Source organism: Helianthus annuus, chromosome 11 (genome assembly GCF_002127325.2).
Source record: "Helianthus annuus cultivar XRQ/B chromosome 11, HanXRQr2.0-SUNRISE, whole genome shotgun sequence".
Lineage (NCBI taxonomy): Eukaryota > Viridiplantae > Streptophyta > Magnoliopsida > Asterales > Asteraceae > Helianthus > Helianthus annuus.
The window spans coordinates 12004695-12025038 of record NC_035443.2 but is presented as its reverse complement, the minus strand read 5'-3'; the positions used below and the strand labels follow the sequence as shown (position 1 = coordinate 12025038).

Here is a 20344-nt window from a genome sequence, read left to right as displayed (position 1 = left end):
CAGTTTTTTGCTTTTCATTTTTAACTAACTTATTATTATTATAATTAATTCTTTTATTTTTATTTTTAATCAAACCATATAAAATACAACCAAAGGAATCACCTAAATACAAACAAGAAGTATGAAAAGTGTTAGATAAACATTAATACTTAATGATATGGGTAAATTACTTTTTTGAGTCTCTGTATTTTAGGGGTTTTAACAACTTGAGTATAAAATTAAAATGTTTAATGCCTTGAGTGCCTATAACCACTTTTCTTAACTATTTGAGTCCAAATTTCTAACACTGTTAGAATTTTTTGGTTAAATATTGTTAAATGACCAAAATATCCTTATAATTAAAAAATAAATAACCTTATCCCTTTACCATTATCTCCACTTCAAACAACCAACCACCACCATAAATCAACCACCATTCCATCCATCAACGTCTGTAAACTCCACCCCAAACCCCACCACCTCCGCCACCTCAAACCCTCCCTTCATCTCCACCACCACTCCATCTTTGTTGCCGGAAAATCCCTCACTTCAATCTCAAGCAAACCCACTATCCCTCCCACCACACCTACACCCCACACCACATCCACTCACCCCCATATCACACCCAGACTCATTGCAACACCGCCACGGGGTAGGCGGCGACGCTCATGGTTTCGGAGAAGGCTACCTTTATGCAGAAGGAGCAAAGCTGGCAGAGGTTCAGGCGGTGGAGGTCGCCGGAGAGTACTGCCGTGGCGCCACTGCTTACGTTAACATGGAGTCTGGAGACTGCCATGGTGATTACACTGCTGTATCTGCTCTTATAAAGGTTTAATTTTAATTTTATTATTTTTTTCATTGTACATAGAATCTTATGGTTTGAAAATTGAAACTGTGATTATACTTAAATTGATGGAATGTATTACTTAAAATTTTTATTTCGATGTCTTTTTAATATGCAATTGAGGTTTAATCCTTAGGCAGGAATCAGTAGAGTTGTCATTGGGATGAGGTATCCATTACAGCATCTTAGGGGGAAAGCTATACATACTTTGAGAAATGAAGGGCTGCAAGTTGATGTTCTTGGGGATATAGGAAGCGGCTCCATCGAGGTATGTTTTAGAAAAATACTAATATTCTTCAAATACAATATATAAGATTTCTTCCTTCTTGATTTTGTTTCCAGTCCAGACTGTCCCCTTTTGCAATCACAAGAGGCCAAAAGGAGGAGGAGGAGGAGATTAAACAGGATCCACTGACGGAGCTCAGATATGTTTGGGGATTAAAAGGAGGAGGAGGAGATTACCAGTTGAAGATGTACTATGATATTGTTTATTCTGTTGTGAGATTTGGTATGCCAAGAAGATTCTGCAAATCATATAAGATCTTATTGGGGGGATGGAGGTAGTTTAGAGAGAGAAATGAAGAGATGAGAGAGAGAGAGATGTAGATTTAGAGAGAGAGACAAGGGAGATGACAAATCTGTGATGTGTGTGGGTGATAAATTAGTTTTTATTTCTATTTTTTAATTATAGGGGTAATTTGGTCTTTTAAAAAATTTTTACTAAAAAATTCTAATTGTGTTAGAAATTTGAACTCAAATTGTTAAAGAAAATGCTTATGAGGACTCAGGTCTTTAAACTTTTTGCTTTTGAACTCAAGTGGTTAAAATCCATAAAAAACATGGTCTCAAAAAGTAATTTACCCTAATGATCTCAATATCAAATAAAAAAAATTAAAAGAAAATAAAAATGTCTAATAAAGTTGGCTTGTTAGCATCTCAATATCAAATGCAAATTAACAAAACAATGTTACCCGCTTAAAAACATCTTGTTTGATTATAACCATGTTCAAACTCATCAGTGTTTGTGTTTTGCATAACATGTTCAAACTCATCATACGTCTAGCTCCTCAGACTGCAAGTTCCAATCCGTTGATGTATCTAACGACCTGCAAGCATGCAGAAAAGTGTGTCAACATAAAGTTGGCGAGTTCACAGTTTTTTTCAACGTAAATAATGTAAAAGTTTAGCTTTAAAGACATGTCGATCAAGAACTAATAAACTCGGTACCGACATGACTAATATGTTTGTTGTGCCCTCATCAATGTCTATCAGCATTGATAAAAATGTTTAAGGTCCTTAGTTCACGCTCGGCTCACAACACGGTGTGAGGTTTGACAAACCTAATAGCGCTATCAACTAATACCCCATTGCCTCCCAGGCAACTAGCTCGGTAGTAAGTAGGGACTTTCGTGATAGAGTTTGAGTTTATTAACTGACATCGAAATTAAACTGCAACATTTATAAAAAGTATTCCTCCCAGGAATAATAGTTTGTCCCCCCCGGGACGCATGCTTGTGAAAGACTAGTGTGAACTCACCTTAGTTTGCTCGGTATGTATTAACATACTTCTAGTGTTAATAATATGTTAGGTCCGTTACACTCGACCTAATGTACCCGTGTAAGTAAGTATGCGAGTAGGGTTTGCAATACCATAAGTGTCCAAACAACCATGCGTTTAAATGTAATCAAGTTAACATACAGTAACAGTAACACATAGTAGATTCTCTAGTTGGTGAGATGTAATGTGGTTTTGAGAAACTCGGATATATATATAGTTAACTTGGAACAAATATTCAACTCAGAACAACCAAATATATAAAAACTCGGCCGCACAAACAATATATACATAACTTGGAGCCAAAACTTTGCCGCATACCACTTATTAGTCCGCACATCATTTAACTCGGAACAAGCACACATAAATAAACCTGGATTCTAACCATTATTATAACTCCATACATTAACAAGTAATCTTGGAACATATACACAAAACTTGGAGTTTAAGGAAACTCGGACATATATTATATTTATTCTCGAACTCCCTGGTTTCCTTATAAATTCGGACCAAACATTGTAACCCGTATACCCTGATTTGTTATAAAAAGAAACTCGTAGCCACTAGGTATATTCGGAGATCCCATGTTGACAAACTCGGACTCCCGATCACATTTGAAAACCCGGAACCTCACAGGTCTTTTATATAAACCCAGAAATCACTCTACAAAACTCGGACCACACCTTGAGTTCATTTATAATTCGGAACTAACATAATCAAAACTCGGACCCTTTTGTTCTTTCATGTTAAACTCGGAACTTTCTTGATAAAATCGGACCCATATTTGTTCATTGTAACTCGGACCTTTATAAATGTTATTAATATAAATTCGGGATTGCCTTACAAAACCCGGGCATCCCTTAAACCCACATAAATTCAGAACATTTAAACAAACCCGGATCCTCTTTTATAATAAAACTCGGACATGTGTATAAAGTTGGACTCCACGTATAAACTCGGAATCCTTTAAAAAAAACTCGGATAAACATATAATTTCCAGTAACCCGGACTTTGTGACTACACAAGGTCGGACCAAACCCTAATCGCACAAAAACACGGAATAGGCAGATATCAATGTAGGGGAAGGTTCATTTGAGAAGAAATTTAGTGTGAGAAGAAAAAGAAGAAATGACCTAATGGTAAAACATTAAATAATTTATAACTCCTCACATTAATTATGTTATCTCTCATTAATAAAGTAAAAAACATTTTATCCTACACATTTTCAAAATTTATCCTACATATATCTTACACTTACCGAAGTTTACCTACGCATATCTAAATTTATCATACACATTTAAGAATTTATCTTACACATACTAAAATTTATCCTACACATGTCGAAAATTGTCTTTCACCCTAAATTATTTTATCTTGAAAGACTATATTTAAAAGTGAGTTACAAGTTTAATTAGTTAGGTAATTAATTACAATTAGAAATTTACCTATACGCCCTTATTAATAACATTAAATACACATATTAAATGAAGTAAAATGGAGCATTTCTATTGGTTTAAAACCCATTCTTTTTATTCTTACAAAATTTTTCTTCTCATTTGAACCCTCCACTATCAATGTAATAGTTGGAAGATATTTTTACTTACTCTTGCTAGTTAATTAATTATAAATATTATTAGTCTCACTAATAGTAATATGTATGTATCATAAGCCAAAAAAGGAATATGGAAGGAATCATATTTGCAAATCTTCCTACTTTCTCCACATGTTTAGGTTTTAGACTATAAATAGCCTACTTTTCCATGTGTAACTAATCTTTGGAGTAACGCAAACATATTGAACACAACGAAAGAAATTCAATAGCAATTATAAAAAAATGGATAAAGATTACATTCAAATTATGGCAGTATATTGCATGTTTGTTATGGCTCTAATTGTGAGGAACCATGCTGTTGTAGTCGATATAAAAACTAAAGGTGCCAAGGGTGATGGCATAACCGATGATAGCCCGGTAATAACGTTGTACATCTTTTATCGTTGTGTGTTTATTGTTCATGTTTCGTTTTTGTTTACAATTGTTATCGAGTTGAATGTAGGCGATATTGAGCGCATGGAAAGAAGTATGTGGAGGACCACCACCAAGCTCGTTGGTGATTCCACCAGGGACTTATATGTCACTTGCTATTATGTTGGCCGGTCCATGCAAGGGTCCGATTGAGATCAATGCCAAAGGAGCCACCTTAAAGGCCCCACCCGAGCTTGTAAAGTTCTCAAAAGACAGTTGGATCTACATCAGGAATGTTGATAAGTTAACCATGATTGGTGGTACTTTTGATGGTCAAGGCCAACAAACATGGATGGGTACAAAATGCGATGAAACGATGGCATGCCCAGTACCAGTCGTAAGTCTGTCTTTAAAACCAGAGCTGACTCAACCTTTTTGGGGGCCTAAAGCGGATTCTAAAATCAGGGTCCTATTCTTAAAATAGATATTTTTCTTCGGATCCTAATTACACATGAAAATATGATGACACGTACATTTTGTATAGAAAATTCGAGAGACTGTGAACTGATGGAGTTGTGACCAGAGAAAAATAAATGAATAAAAATCTATAGTCAGGCTCTAAAAATGGATACGAGGGTCTCAAACTTTAGCTTATTTTTTATATAGTCGAGCCGCCTAGTTAATAAGTTAAAGTTTATAAATTTTGAAGTTAACAGTCTAACTTTTTCTTTGTTACTTTGTTAGAATCTCAGATTGAGTAACCTCAAGAATTTAGTGTTGAAAGACTTGACGTCTATTAACAGCAAAAACTTCCACCTTGCTTTAAGGGGTTCTGATAACAGCAGGTTGGAAAATCTTGTCATTAATGCACCAGGAAACAGTATCAACACAGACGGGATTCATATCGCTAAGTTAAATGGTCTCAACATTACGAACTCAAAGATAGGAACAGGCGACGATTGTATTTCTTTTGGAGAAGGAAGCAGGAATATACATATCGAGAGAGTGTCGTGTGGACCAGGACATGGCTTTAGTATTGGAAGTTTGGGAAAATTTCCAAATGAAGAGCCTGTAGAAGGCATCTTTCTAAAGAATTGCACCATCACTGGCACCACGAATGGAGTTAGGATCAAAACTTGGCCTAATTCTTACCCTGGAATCGTTAGGGACATCCATTTTGAAGATATCATCATGAACGGTGCGCAAAATCCCGTATTGATCGATCAAGAATATTGTCCAAATAAAGCATGCAAGGTATATCTTCTTATTGCATGTTAAAATAAATAGTTTGCTATAGCATTTTTTTTTTTTGAATTTGTAGCTTGTTTAGAAGTGTGATATTTCTAAGCATCTTTTTGAAAGTTGTTGTACAAATAGGCAGTTTGCTATAACTATAAGTGAACTCAAGAAAATCTAAACAAAGTTTTTTTTTTTTTTTTTTTGAGTTTGCTGGTGTGACAAGCGAACTTTGCTCGAGTCTATTGGTCAAGCGAGGGAACTTCACCATATTTTGTCTTTATCCAAGTTCGCTTCCCACACCAACGACACATTGTGAGATTTTCATCAAGTTCACTCCTAGTGATGGCGAAATGCCTAGCTATTTGTACAACTTTCCGAAAATGCCTAGAAGTACTCCACATCTCTAAACCACCTACAATTCCATAAAATTCTATAACGAACGTCAAAATTTTCATTCGAAACAACGCATTTATTACTTATGTGCAATAAACAGATAGCTGATATTTTAATTCTTGTGATTACCAGAAAGGTGCTCCATCAAAAGTGAAGTTAACAAATGTGAGCTTTAAGAGGATCAGGGGAACATCTGCAACTAAAGTCGCGGTGAAGCTAGTTTGCAGCGCACAGGTGCCATGCGAAAACGTGGAGGTGGCTGATATCCACTTGACATTCAATGGAGGACCAGCAACCTCTGAGTGTTCTAATGCCAAGCCTAAAGTCGTCGGTCAAAACGTCCCTGGTGTTTGTTAAGCCTAAATCTACCATAATTATCATACAACCATTTGATCTGGATCATCAAGTTGATATGGATATCAATTCGTAGAAAATAGTTTGTGCAAAATTTCAGAAATTGTATGGATATCAGTTCGTAAATAAGTATATTTATCTGCCGTTCTTATGTAATTTTTTCTATCGTTAATGAAATACATCTATACATACTCAACGTGGATTTATGTGTGTGTATTAGTTTATTATCAAAAACTGGGATTGATTATGCTTATTAAAAGCTCCTAATTAGTTTAAGGCGTTAGATAAATTGACCTCCTTGTTAGCCAACGAGTATATGCAAACAAAGTGGTGTATTTGTCGAATTTCTTAAGAACACACAGCAAATTAGAGATCGCATCGACAACACTTAAATATCATTACCTTGTTTTTATATATTCTAGGTTTATGCCCCGCTCGCGTTGCTGGACGGTAACCGAATATTTCTTAGTTTGATAACATGTACGCCTGTGTTTCGGATACTTAATTGTATATACTACTTATAACATAATCTCAAAAAAATTACATCAAGACGTAGATAAAAATACGGTCGTCGAAGAGTTTTTTTTTTAACGGAATTTAGGAATTTTAGAGTATAATTTTATTAAAGCTCAGGAGTAGCAACGTTTATCTACCAATAGCAAACGCTACTAATCCCCCAGGTTGGTTCGTCACGATAGGAAGGGGAAATAGCAAAAAGATGAAATACTAAAAGGAATAAAAGTAGATGGACTAAACATGTATAGAATAAAGTTAAAACACAGGGACTAAACACACATTTACACAAAGTTATCTAATAAAAGGAAAGTGTTTTTAAAAATAGAGGGGCTAAAGACATATATTAAGAAGTTGCAGGTTTAGAAGTAAAATACAATATATTTAAAACAAAAAAAAGCTACGACTAACTAACGGAGAAGTGTCAGACAACTGTCTAGCACTATTCACGGGCATGCTCTATAAAGTCCAGGAGTAGCAGCGTTTGTCCACCAATATGAAACGGTTACTATTCCCCAAGGTTAGTTTGTCACGACAACAAGGGAAAAAAAGTTGAAATACTAAAAGGAATAAAAGTCGAGTGACTAAACTTGTATACTATCAAAGTTAAAATAGAGGGACTAATCATGCATTTACACAAAGTTAACCAATAAAAATAAAGCTTTTTAAACAAAGTTAACCAATAAAAATAAAGCTCTTTAATAATAGAAGGGTTAAAGGCGCATATTAGACCGTGGGGTATGGTGGGGCGTGGGTTGGGGGCATGGTGCGACACGTGGAGTATGGGGCACCCAAGATCAGAAGTCAATTTCAAAGGGGTATGGTGGGGTGTGGCTGGGGTGGCGTGGAAAAAAAACCAATTTCAAAGGGTTTGTGCTCTTGGCCAATGAGGTTCCGCCATGTCATGTGTGTAGCTCCGCCCAATGCACGGGATGAAACCCCCGCCCAAGGGGCCACGCCGAAACCCAAACCCACCCGGGGTGGTGATGTGGGCGTTTGTACCCAACCCACGCCCCAAACCCCGCCCCATACCCCATAGTCTTAACGAAGTTTAAGGTTTAAAAGTAAAATACAATTTTTTTTTAAAAAAAGTCACGCCCAATGGGGAAATATCATGTAGTTATATATAATATAATTAATGTAATGTAATGTAATGTAATATAATATAATATAATATAATATAATATAATATAATATAATATAATATAATATAATATAATATAATATAATATAATATAATATAATATAATATAATATAATATAATATAATATAATATAATATAATATAATATAATATAAGATAAGATGCCAATGTACAATTTTATCCATACAATTTGTTAACTAATATATTATTTTCAATAAACATATTTCTTAGGGTAGAGGGTGTTGTTTTTTCCGTTTTCGTCGTATGACACCTGAACGCCATATCAGTTTTTTTTTTTCAAATTTTCCCCAAAAGTAAACTATTTTAATTTAAATTAATTTTTGAAATACAAGATTTTTAACTAAGGTTACGTAATTAAAATAAATATATTCTATAGTTTTAATTAGGTCCTTTTATAAAATTAAACCTAACTTTAAGTTTTATTAAAAATAAAAACTAAATTTTGAGGTCTCTAATTTAATATTAAGACAAACATAAAAGGCTTGTTTGTAAATTCATACAAAACTCTAAATCTCCTTCGTCTTCTTCCTACCTACAAAAAGAAAAGAAAAAGGCTCTAAAATGCACGCAAACCTTTAAATTACACACAAAAGAAAAAACAAGTGAAAAGAAAAAAAATCTCTCCACGTCACCGAGAATTGGTGTCAGGTCCCCGCTGCCCGGCGTTTTTTGGCTCACCGGGTCTGAGGGTCGGTGTTCCTGGACGAGGCTAGGCTTTGCCAACCCTTCCCTAAGCCCCACGGCCCACGCAATCCACCCTTAAGAATTAAAGGTTTATCATGTATATATTATGATTAGCAGTGTTGTAAAATCGCGACTAGACGGCGATTAGTCGACGATTAATCGCTAGTCGGCCAGTAACTGAGTAATTTTTTGTTAATCAGTCCATTAATCGCTAGTCGGTGAGCCAAAAATCAACGGTTCCGGCCAGATTCCGACAAAAAACATGTATATTTCAGCCAAAACCTTTAAATTCCGGCCAGTTTTCAACCAAACCATGTGAATTATAACAAATAATCTTGTATACTTAAAAAATGAGTTAAGTTAGAGTTAAAACCTAGCTACTTAAAATATTTACCTATAAAAAGGGTATATGTATACATAATACTGAAAATTAAATATAAAAAACCCGATCCGATTAATCATGATTAATTCTGAGTGGTCGCTAGTCCCCACCTCACCGGCCGACTAGCGACTGGCGAGTTCTCCAACCTTAATGTTTAGGGGTGACAATGGGCCGGGTATGACAAATCCCGTACCCATTCCCAGTTGTAAAATCGTGTCCCATAACTGACCTATTATCCGTGGAGTATTTGGCGGGTGTTTACCCGTCGAGTATCGCACATATCCACGAGTATGAAGCAGACCCGTTAGGATTTTCATGTGTGTATATATAACATTCCCCTATATAGGATAAGGATCATTACAGAATACTAATTATTGCGAGAACAAAAAGGATAACTCTAAATCACTAAACTTTGGGATATAAGGTTCATATTTTTTAAATTTTACGTTTCTTACATTTATATGTGTATTATATATACATAAAAAGAACCATATATTTTAACTACACATAGCCTATATACATGTAGGTAATTTAACCTATACATAACCTACATATGTGTAAATTATATAAAAATTGTTAATTTTTCATATTTTGTTTTGAATTCTAGTGTGAGAAATAACAAATCTTACATTTGTAACATTCTCCTCTAAATTTTAGGTTTGCAGGATTGAAAAAATGAGTAATTCATTTTGTTCTGCGTATTCTTGCAATATTTATTGTTTTGCGTAGAACCTTCCCCTGTGTATATATATATATATATATATATATATATATATATATATATATATATATATATATATATATACACTATACATATGTGTATATTACGAAAAGCTTAGGAAAAATGTGTGGTCCAGATTTCTTCTCAAGTTTCTCAAATAGCCTACTTCTTCTCACATGATCCTAACCCTATATATATGTATATATATATATATGTATATATGTATATATATATGTATATATGAGAAGGATCCGTTAGAACCACCATTTATTGCGAGAAGCGCGAGAACCAATGTGAACACAACCAAAAATACCTAAAAATAGCTAAAAAACACACAAAATTTTTTTTAATATTTTTTATATAAAAATCGCTACTTTTAGTAGCAAAAAAAAAGTTAAAAAAAATTTCTTTTGGCTACTAAAAGTAGCGATTTTAATGTAAAAAATAGTAAAAAAAATGTTTGTTTTTTTTTATTTTTTTAGATTTTTTAGGTTTTTTGAGGGTTTAGTTTTTAGCATTTTAGCTTGGGGGGGGGGGGGAGGTTTAGGTTTTTGGGGGGGGGGGTGGGGGAGGGGGTTTAGGTTTTTTTTTTTTTTTTTTTTTTTTTTTTGGGGGGGGGGGGGTTAGTTTTTTTTGGGAGAAGGGGGGGGGTTAGTTTTTAGCATTTAGCTTGGGGGTGGTTTAGGTTTTTTTTTGTGTGTGTGGGGGGGGGGGGGGGGTTAGGGTTTTTTTTTTTTTTTGGGGGGGGGGGTGGGGATAGGTTTTTTTTAGCTATTTTAGGTTGTGTTTACATTGGTTCTCGCAATAAAGGTGGTTCTCGCATGAACCTTACCATATATATATATATATATAGGGGAAGGATGTATAGAAAACCCACTTTAATTTAGAAAACCCGGGAAACTCAAAGCTCCCGATGTTTTTTTTTTCTTGAAAAAATTTACACATGTTATATACAAGTTTTTAAGGGTTTTGGACAAAAAAAATAAAAAAAGTGCCGAGTAGATATTTAAAAAAAAAATAAACAAGTTTTGGTGTAACACATGTTACATTCATCTGACAAATTTGTAACAAAAAATATATAACTTTTCAAACATTTCCCATTTCTCCATACGTTATCATTTTAACACAAAAATGGCACCATAAGATCACAAATTTTCTTATCTTTCATTCAAGTATATTTGAGCATATTTTTTATGACATAAAAAAAGATTTATGGTGTTGTCTTGTTTTCAATACTATTATTATAGTACTGCACATGTGCAATATAACATGTACTACAATGTGCATTACATGCTTAAAATTAGTTTTTTGAGTCTAGTTTAGCTTTTAGGGTTAGTTTTTTTGGAGGTTTAGGATTAGGATTAGGTTTTTGGGTGTGGGGGGAGGGGGTTTAGGTTTTTGGGGGGTGGGGGTGGGGGGGGTTAGGTTTTTTTCGGGTTTATGTTTAGGGTTTAGTTTTAGGTTTTCGGGAGGGTGGGGGGTTTAGGTTTTGGGAGGGGGGGGGTTAGGCTTTTGGTGGGAGGGTGAATTTAGGTTTTTTTTGGGGGGTGGGGGTGGGGTGGGGGGTTTAGGTTTTTGGGGGTGTCGGTGGGGGGTGGGTTAAGTGGTTTAGGCTTTCCGTATTAGTGCATATGTGCAGTACAACCAATTTTTTTTTTTTTGAAAATTTTTTTCCATATATAAAAAGTAGCGATTTTTCTAAAAAAAATTGTAAAAAAAAAATTGTATGTTTTTTAGGTTTTTTTTAGGCTTTTTTAGTTAGTTTTCGAGTTTTCACAATAAAAGTGGTTTTCATTTGAACCATCCCCTACTTACATTATATATGGGGATGGTTCAAATGAAAACCACTTTTATTGTGAAAACTCGAAAACTAACTAAAAAAGCCTAAAAAAAACCTAAAAAACATACAAATTTTTTTTTTACAATTTTTTTTTTTAGAAAAATCGCTACTTTTTATATATGGAAAAAAAATTTCAAAAAAAAAAAAAAATTTTTTTTTGGTTGTACTGCACATGTGCACTAATACGGAAAGCCTAAACCACTTAACCCACCCCCCACCGACACCCCCCAAAAACCTAAACCCCCACCCCCCTCCCCCCAAAAACCTAAATTCACCCTCCCACCAAAAGCCTAACCCCCCCCCCCCCCCCAAAACCTAAACCCCCCCACCCCCACCCTCCCGAAAACCTAAAACTAAACCCTAAACATAAACCCGAAAAAAACCTAACCCCCCACCCCCACCCCCAAAAACCTAAACCCCCCTCCCCCCACACCCAAAAACCTAATCCTAATCCTAAACCTCCAAAAAAACTAACCCTAAAAGCTAAACTAGAATCAAAAAACTAATTTTAAGCATGTAATGCACATTGTAGTACATGTTATATTACACATGTGCACTACTATAATAATAGTATTGAAAACAAGACGACACCATAAATCTTTTTTTATGTCATAAAAATATGCTCGAATATACTTGAATGAAAGATAAGAAAATTTGTGATCTTATGGTGCCATTTTTGTTTTAAAATGATAACGTATGGAGAAATGGGAAATGTTTGAAAAGTTATATATTTTTTGTTCCAATTTTACCCCTCCTTCATTAAAAGTCTTCCCCCCTCCTTTTTAGTGGGTTTTAGTTAGTTTTCTAGTTTTCACAATAACTAGTGGTTTTCATTTGAACCTTCCCCTATATATATATATATATATATATATATATATATATATATATATATAGAGAGAGAGAGAGAGAGAGAGAGAGAAAGTATAATGTACATCAGGGCTTAACCTACATTAACATACATGACAAAAAATATAACGTGCGTTATTAGCATAGAACGTGCGTGATTATAGTCCCATGCGTGATTATGTGGTCCCATGCGTGATTATGTGGTCCCATGTGTGATTATGTGGTCCCATGCGTGATTATGTGGTCCCATGTGTGATTATGTGGTCCCATGCGTGATTATACCCCTGATCCAACGGTTACCATTGTCTCCTAAGTGATGTATGATAAGGCTTTTTGTATGTTAACCTTACTCTATATATATATATATATATATATATATAGGGTAGAGATATGGTAAAAAGTGTCTAAAATGTGAGAAGGGTAAGAAGTGTTTTAAACCATCGGATATTTGATCTAATGGTTGAGATCAATAGGGTATAAAATGTAAATTGTGTTTTAATTAGAAGAACCTTATGTAAAATTGAAGGGCAATAGTGGCTTTTCCAACGTTTCAAATATGGTAACCGTTTCAAAACCCCCCATCAATCTCCTATAAATCAGCGAATTTATGGTAACTGTTTCAAAACCTCCATCAATCTCCTAAAAAATCAACGAATTTCTCGTACTGAATAAATTCTTCGATTTCCTTCACAACAACTTTTATAACACTATAAGAACAGTATATTACATGATAAAACACTATAGGAAGATATAACACTATCTGTTTACTTTAAGACACTATACATAAATAAAACACTGTTGATGGGGGATAAAACACTATGAAAAGGAACAGTATATTACATGATAAAACACCATAGGAAGATATAACACTATCTGTTTACTGTAAGACACTATACAGAATAAAACACTATTGATGGGGATAAAACACTATGAAAGGAACAATATATTACATGATAAAACACTATAGAAAGATATAACACTATCTGTTTACTGTAAGACACTATACAGAATGAAACACTATTGATGGGGATAAAACACTATGAAAAGGAGATTAAAGATACCTGTACATAATATAACACTATTGACTGGGGAATATAACACTACAACAAGAACTTACCGTAAACAATTAAATGTATAGAACAATTCGAATTCGAATCAAATCCCTGATATATCGCCTGATATTTTTGGCAGTTATCTTTGAAAATCAATTAATTGATAATAATGGAAAATTACTAATACACCCTTTTGAATTAATTAAGATAAAGGACACTTGTCATTCCCAAATTATTTCTCACACTTCTCACAAAAGTCTCACTTTGTGAAGATCCTCTACCTATATATATATATATATTCCTTAATAATTTTATGTTTTGAAAATCTTTTTAATATAGGGTTATTAGATTTTATCACCTCCAACTATTGGCTATTGGCCACTGTCACCCCCAACTATCACTTTGACACCCGTCACCCCCAATTTAACACTTAGTGTGTTCTATCACCACGTCGTTAACTGATCACTAACTTTTGATCCTGTCACTACACTTTTTGGGGTGTCATTGGGTCTTGGGAAGGTTTTAGGGATCTTATGACACCCCCAAAAGTATAGTAACAAAATCAAAAGTTAGTGATCTGGTGAAGGAACACATTAAGTGTTAAGTTGGGGATGACGGACATCAAAGTGATAGTTGAGGATGACAACGGCCAATGGCCAATAATTAAGGGTGATAAAATCTAATAACCCGTTAATATATTAAATTATAATAAATAGCATATACATGATCATCACTCTAATTATATTTGATATATTTATAAATGTAAATATATTAAAATAATAATCTCAGAAAATAATTTTATATTTCATAGCATATAAATATGAATAATTCCATTATAATGGATATTAAAAAAAGTTTATTTTTCATATAATAAAAATAAAATAATGAAACATTACTAAACTATAGTTCAAAGAAAATAAATATAAAACTTAAAAGTTTACAGGTAAACGAGTATATAGTTTTGGATAATCAGGTCAGATATCATCTAATCTTATACCCGACCATACCCGGGAATTTTTTTTCCTACCCATACACGGCCCAATACCTGTCGGGTATCGGGCATATCTATCCCAAATACGTCGGATTTCGGGTACGGGCTCGGGTATTTTTGTCAAACCTAATTATGTTGATAATATATATTGAAAACTAATTTATTTATTTTTATTTTTTATTAAAGCTGATACTTTTTTGTTAAGTTTGTTAGTTCAGAATTCATCTAATATCACCACAAGAAAACGGGGCAATAGAGACGACATCAATAACGGCGACAGACGTCGCCTTTATTGCTACGTTTTCTTGTAGTGTATATACTTTGTTAGATAATGATAATTCTAAGAATAAATGTATTGTTAGAGTTTAATGATATTTAAAATTACAATTGTAGGATGGCGTGATACTTGTAAGAATGATCTGAAGATGTGTTACCGTAAATGACGTTAGTCAACATGTTTAGTGAATGAAAATCTTAATTACATAAGCAGTGACAATTTTCTGCCTTTGATCCTTAATTATTCAGGTATATTGTGACCACATGTTAAATGATCACTAAGTAAGCTCTTATTAGCTATTAGTAACAGAATTCTCTATTCACTTTGATGTTTTCTTTTACCACAATAATCATCATTTATTCATGATGATCAAAATGATAAATCTATCAAGGAAAATCAAAACAATAAATATTCACATGATAAATCTACAATAAATATTTATATCGTAGATCTATAGCTGTAGAATTAACAAGACTAAATTAACGTCATCTTAGGTTAAAGTATATCACAGATTTCGTATATCACAGATTTCGCTTACTAATTAGTAAAATAGAGCAGTTACAAAAATTATGCAAAGAGTGTAAGGTTTGTTTAAAAAATGTAAATGTTTGGCAATTAAAATGACATTCAGGTAAAAACCTACCAAAGCAAAAGTTCATAAAATACTATTGTGTGGTTCTAAGCAGTTCGGGATGCATGTAAAACCAATTTTATACGTCTGTTTAAACAACCATGTTATTTCATGCTGCTGGATCTTCGATTTGAATTAAAAAAACGTGGATAATCATAACCAAAATGTGAATAATGATTTATCAAAAAATGAACAATGGGAATAACCATAATATTATGGTTAATGAGAGAACCGACATGTTTAGATTTTGGATGATTGGATACAGGGACGGATCCGGCTCACATTTGTGGGTTCCCATCCAATGCGTTTGAAAAAATAGAAAAAATTAGGGACAACTTTGTAAAATTCAGAAAAAAGAATAGTGAGAATTAAAGAGAATTTACCAAAAGGAACCAAATAGAATAAAATCCTGGATCCGTCATTTGGATACCTCGCATCGTCTTAACTCTTAATAATTAAATATTGTGGATTCGGATTTTGATAGTGTTTAAACTGTGTCTTATATATATAGGAGAAGTTTCTATGCAAAACACTAAATATTGCGAGAACACACATAACAAAATATGAGTCACCCATTTTTAAAAAGAGTGTTTCTTTAAAAAGTGTGAGAAGTAACGTGGGTCATTAGTTAGGGTAATGAATGAATGAGAGATTAAATAAGTGGCAAAAATTGTGATATTTGTTTTAGTTAGATTGATTGATTTATTAGGCTAACGGTTTAAAGGTAAATTGAGAGGGTTTTAAATTTAGAAACTCACATGTAAATCAGATGCAAGTTCCTCGACCATGCCCTTTTAAACGTCAATAACTTTTTCATCTAAGTAGTGTGAGAAGCAATGTTGGTTATTAGATAAGAGTAATGAATGAATGAGATTAAGTGAGTGGCAAAATTTTATTATGTATTTTAGTTAGATTGATTGATTTATTGGACTAAGGGTATAAAGGTAATTTAGAGGGTTTTAAATTCAGAAACCCACATTTAAAACGTCAATAATTTTTTTATACGTTTTTTATCCCACCATAATAACGAACGTTTTTTATCTTTAATATGAGTATCATATTGCTATTTACATATAAAAAATGTGTTTCAACTATGTGCTTGTAGTCTATAATGGCTTTGTATATATTAATACAATAGTTTTTTATTTGTAGCAGATTTATAGCAGGTATATGGTGTTTTATTTTGTAGCTATCAGATCATAGATTGTGTTTTATTTGCATGTAACAAAGAGTGCATGGTATTTTATTTTACAAGTAATTGCATTATATTTATGATAGTTGAAGAATTGTCTAATTTACTCTTATAACATTTACCCTAATTATTAAGAATTATCATATATCACACTTCATAAAATATTTGGACTTTAGAGTCAAACCCTTATACCAATCTTGAGAGCTATAATATAGTAATAATTGTGAGAACCAATAAAAAAACCATTTAAAGCTAAATTTTTTATACTACCATCATTATCATCATCATTATTATTATTATTATTATTATTATTATTATTATTATTATTATTATTATTATTATTATTATTATTATTATTATTATTATTAAAATACAACATTAGAAATTTCTTTTCACTCCACTAAATTTATCGTTCGTCTCAAAACCATTCTTAATAATTTTCATACACATGTGTATAAATACACACATGAATTCATCTCTCAGCTCCAATTAAATAAGTTGTTAATTAAAAAAATACAATCATATTTAGAACAATTCTCTAACATACAAACAACCATTAAACATATATTTACATTATTAAACTATGTTCAGAATTTGTAAACCATGAAAACTAAGTCTTCTAAAATGTTTTTCCAAAAAAGAAAAAATCTCAAAAATCTTTAAAAAAATCACTTGTTTCAGCGAAAAAATAAAAAAACAAAAAAATGTCGCATGCAAAAATTTATGTTGTAACAAAATTTACATCAGACGTAAATAAACTTAAATCGGGCATAACTACTGACTCGACAATTTTTTTTTCTCACAGATGTATTTATAATATTTTCATTTATGTTTGTGCAAAAAATTATGGCCCAACTTGCGCAGGAAGTAGTAGTTCTCAATGTTCTCACAACTTCTGGTGGTTCTTAATTAAATGAAGCATATATATATATATATATAAATATATATATATATTATATATAGGAGACCGCAAAAATGAAAACCACCTCCAGTTGTAAGAACCATGAGAACTACACCATACAGGGCGAGTTGGACCACATTTTTTTTCATAAACGTAGATGCGTGTATTATAAACACAAGTTTGTGTTTACGGGTACCGTTAATTTTAAATACAAACTTGTGGTGCTCAAAACTACACACACGACATTGTTTTTTAAATTTTTTTTACAAATGTGTTTATAATACACGCATCTACGTTTATTAAAAAAAATTTTGGTCCAACTCGCCCCGGATCGTTCTCATGGTTCTTACAACTGGAGGTGGTTTTCATTTTAGCGGTCCCCTATATATATATATATATATATATATATATATATATATATATATATATATATATATATATAGGGAGCTGCTAAAATAGGAACCACACCCAGTTGTAAGAACCGTAAGAACCACTATCAACCAATCAGAATAATTCAACAAAAAGGGTGTTTTGGTCATTTACTATAATTGTCTAATCATCATCTCTCTCTTCATTTATGATTGGAGACTTTTAATTTATTTCTCTCTCCTCTCTCTTCTCTTTTAAATTGAACTATCTTCTTATTTCATCTCTCTCTCTTCGAGAGAAATTCAAACCTGCAACACCTAACAAAACATCTCATCTCTTTAAAATTCAACTACATCTCATATTTTCATCTATCTCATTGGTGCCCCCTGTTTTCCGGCGACAACCACCAGCCAAACACCCCCCCCCCCCCGCGTCTATACAGTAATTGCCGGAGCTGTACGGCGGCGTGGTTTCATTGTTGATCAGTGGGTGAAAGGTGGTATGGTCGGCGGTGGAAGACGGTGGTGGGAGGTTATTGGTCGACGACGGAAGACGGTGGTGGGTACAAACCCCACCTGCAACTCCGGCCCCCCACAGACCCCACCTGCAACGGAAGACGGCGGCGGGTACAAACCCACCTGCAACTCCGACGGTGACCGTGGCAGTGGTGGAGAGAAAGGGGACGGCGACGGTGGTGGTGTGGAGGATTGACGGAGACGGTGGTGGTGGTGGTGGTGGGTTTTTTACGGCGACAGTGGTGGTGGTGAGGATTGACGGATAAGCTGGTGGTAAGGTTTTTGCTTGTTTTTTTGCTGGATTTGTTGATGTCTTTGGGCTGATTTTGAAATTTTGTGGCTGGTTTTGAAATTTTGTGGGTGTTCTTTTGGTGGGTGTTCTTGAATTTTTTGGGCTAATTTTGAAATTTTGTGGCAGTTGATAGGATTTGATCTGTTAAAAAATGGCTTGCTGGTGCTTTTTTGAATCTTTGATGATAGGGTTTTGATTTTTTGGCAGTTGATATGTGTTTCTCTCTCTCTATGAAAAATGGTGGGTGTTTGATCTGTGTTCTTGATTCTATGGTGATTTTGAACAGTAAACTATGTGGGTTTGATGTGTTGAATCTGATGGTTTTTTGATATGATCGATGGGGTGGCGATGATGCAAAAAAAAAAAAAAAAAAAAACCGTAGATTTTGATGATGATGGCGCGGCAAGGACGGCGGAGGGTAGGTTTTTGAACCTGCAACTCCACTTTGCAACCTTTTTGATAATTGGAAAATCTGAGCCAAACCGCGTTTTTTTTTCGAGATACACTTTGTTTTGATGTTGTTGGTTTTTTATATTTTTTTCCCTAGTCGATGACGATAACAATCTATCTGAGACACCTACCGAGTTTGCGTTTTCTGGGTGTGTTCGTGTTGCGTCAAAAAGTTTTTGTAAAAAAAATGCTAAACCGTAAACTTTTTTAACGTAAAACGTAAAAAGTTTAACGTAAAACGTAAACTTTTTTAACGTAAAATCGTAAAACGTAAAACGAAAAAAACGTAAAACGTAAAAAGTTTTACGAAAAACGTAAAAAGTTTTACGTAAAACGTAAAAAGTTTAATGTAAATCGTTAAACGTAAAAAGTTTAACGTAAAACATAAAAAGTTTTTCGTAAAACGTAAAAAGTTTTACGTAAAACGTAAAAAATAAAACGTAAAACGTAAAAAGTTTTACGATGTTAAAAAAACGTAAAACGTAAAACATAAAAAGTTTTACGTAAAATGTAAAAAGTAAAAACGTAAAGCGTAAAACGTAAAAAGTAAAAAAATTTAACGTAAAAGACCCCGCTTGAAAACGCCGAGCGTAAAACGTAAAACGTAATTTTTTTAACGTAAAATGTAAAACGTAAATTTTTTAACGTAAAAAAGTAATTTTTTTACGTAAAAACGACGTGAAAAAACGACGAGTAAAAAATGGAGCGTAAAAACGGCGTTAAAAAAGCGGCGTGAAAAAAACGACATTAAAAAAGGCGTAAAAACGACGTAAAAATGGCGTGAAAACGGCATAAAAACGACGTTAAAAAACGGCGTAAAAACGACGTTAAAAAAACGGCGTAAAAAGGAAGTTTAAAACGGCATAAAAACGGCGTTAAAAACGGGGCATAAAAAACGTAATATAAAAATATGTTTTTTATCATTAGAATCTGAATTTAAAATATTGTTTTAATATAAAAATCTGTTTTTTAATAAAAAGTAAGAAATGAGTGGGACAAAAAATACGTTTAAAAATAATATATATAGAAAGACAAAAAAAAAAAAACAATTTTACCTAAATACCCTTTAACAATAAAATATTAAAAACATAATAAGACAAAAAGCTTTTAATATTAATATTAACTACTTTTAATCTCATCCATCGATCTAGTTGATCAAAGAGCTAGAAAGTGGTTCCCATGGTTCTTACAACTAG

General features: G+C 33.2%; 2 protein-coding genes across 2 annotated transcripts; both read left to right on the top strand.

Moving 5' to 3' along the window:
* The first annotated feature begins 373 nt into the window (after positions 1-373).
* Positions 374-1598, top strand: LOC110889603. Its single transcript, XM_022137163.2, has 3 exons — positions 374-808; positions 960-1091; positions 1166-1598. Exons 1-3 carry the CDS (start codon positions 755-757, stop codon positions 1385-1387), a joined length of 408 nt encoding a protein of 135 aa, XP_021992855.1. The 5' UTR covers positions 374-754; the 3' UTR covers positions 1388-1598.
* A 2614-nt stretch (positions 1599-4212) lies between these two features.
* On the top strand, positions 4213-18602 carry LOC110891769 (exopolygalacturonase). The gene is made up of 5 exons (XM_022139344.2): positions 4213-4347; positions 4433-4738; positions 5086-5595; positions 6106-6321; positions 18378-18602. The coding sequence occupies exons 1-5, from the start codon at positions 4213-4215 to the stop codon at positions 18600-18602; spliced, it is 1392 nt and encodes a 463-aa protein (XP_021995036.2).
* Positions 18603-20344: the final 1742 nt, after the last annotated feature.

What these genes read in the sequence shown, in the direction of transcription:
- LOC110891769 (XM_022139344.2), top strand. Translation starts at nt 4,213, where the DNA reads ATGGATAAAGATTACATTCAAATTATGGCAGTATATTGCATGTTTGTT. An exon ending in GCATAACCGATGATAGCCCG is followed by an intron (nt 4,348 to 4,432) that starts GTAATAACGTTG and finishes AGTTGAATGTAG; the next exon opens with GCGATATTGAGCGCATGGAA. An exon ending in TGGCATGCCCAGTACCAGTC is followed by an intron (nt 4,739 to 5,085) that starts GTAAGTCTGTCT and finishes TTACTTTGTTAG; the next exon opens with AATCTCAGATTGAGTAACCT.
- LOC110889603 (XM_022137163.2), top strand. Translation starts at nt 755, where the DNA reads ATGGAGTCTGGAGACTGCCATGGTGATTACACTGCTGTATCTGCTCTT. An exon ending in CTGTATCTGCTCTTATAAAG is followed by an intron (nt 809 to 959) that starts GTTTAATTTTAA and finishes TTTAATCCTTAG; the next exon opens with GCAGGAATCAGTAGAGTTGT. An exon ending in TAGGAAGCGGCTCCATCGAG is followed by an intron (nt 1,092 to 1,165) that starts GTATGTTTTAGA and finishes TTTTGTTTCCAG; the next exon opens with TCCAGACTGTCCCCTTTTGC.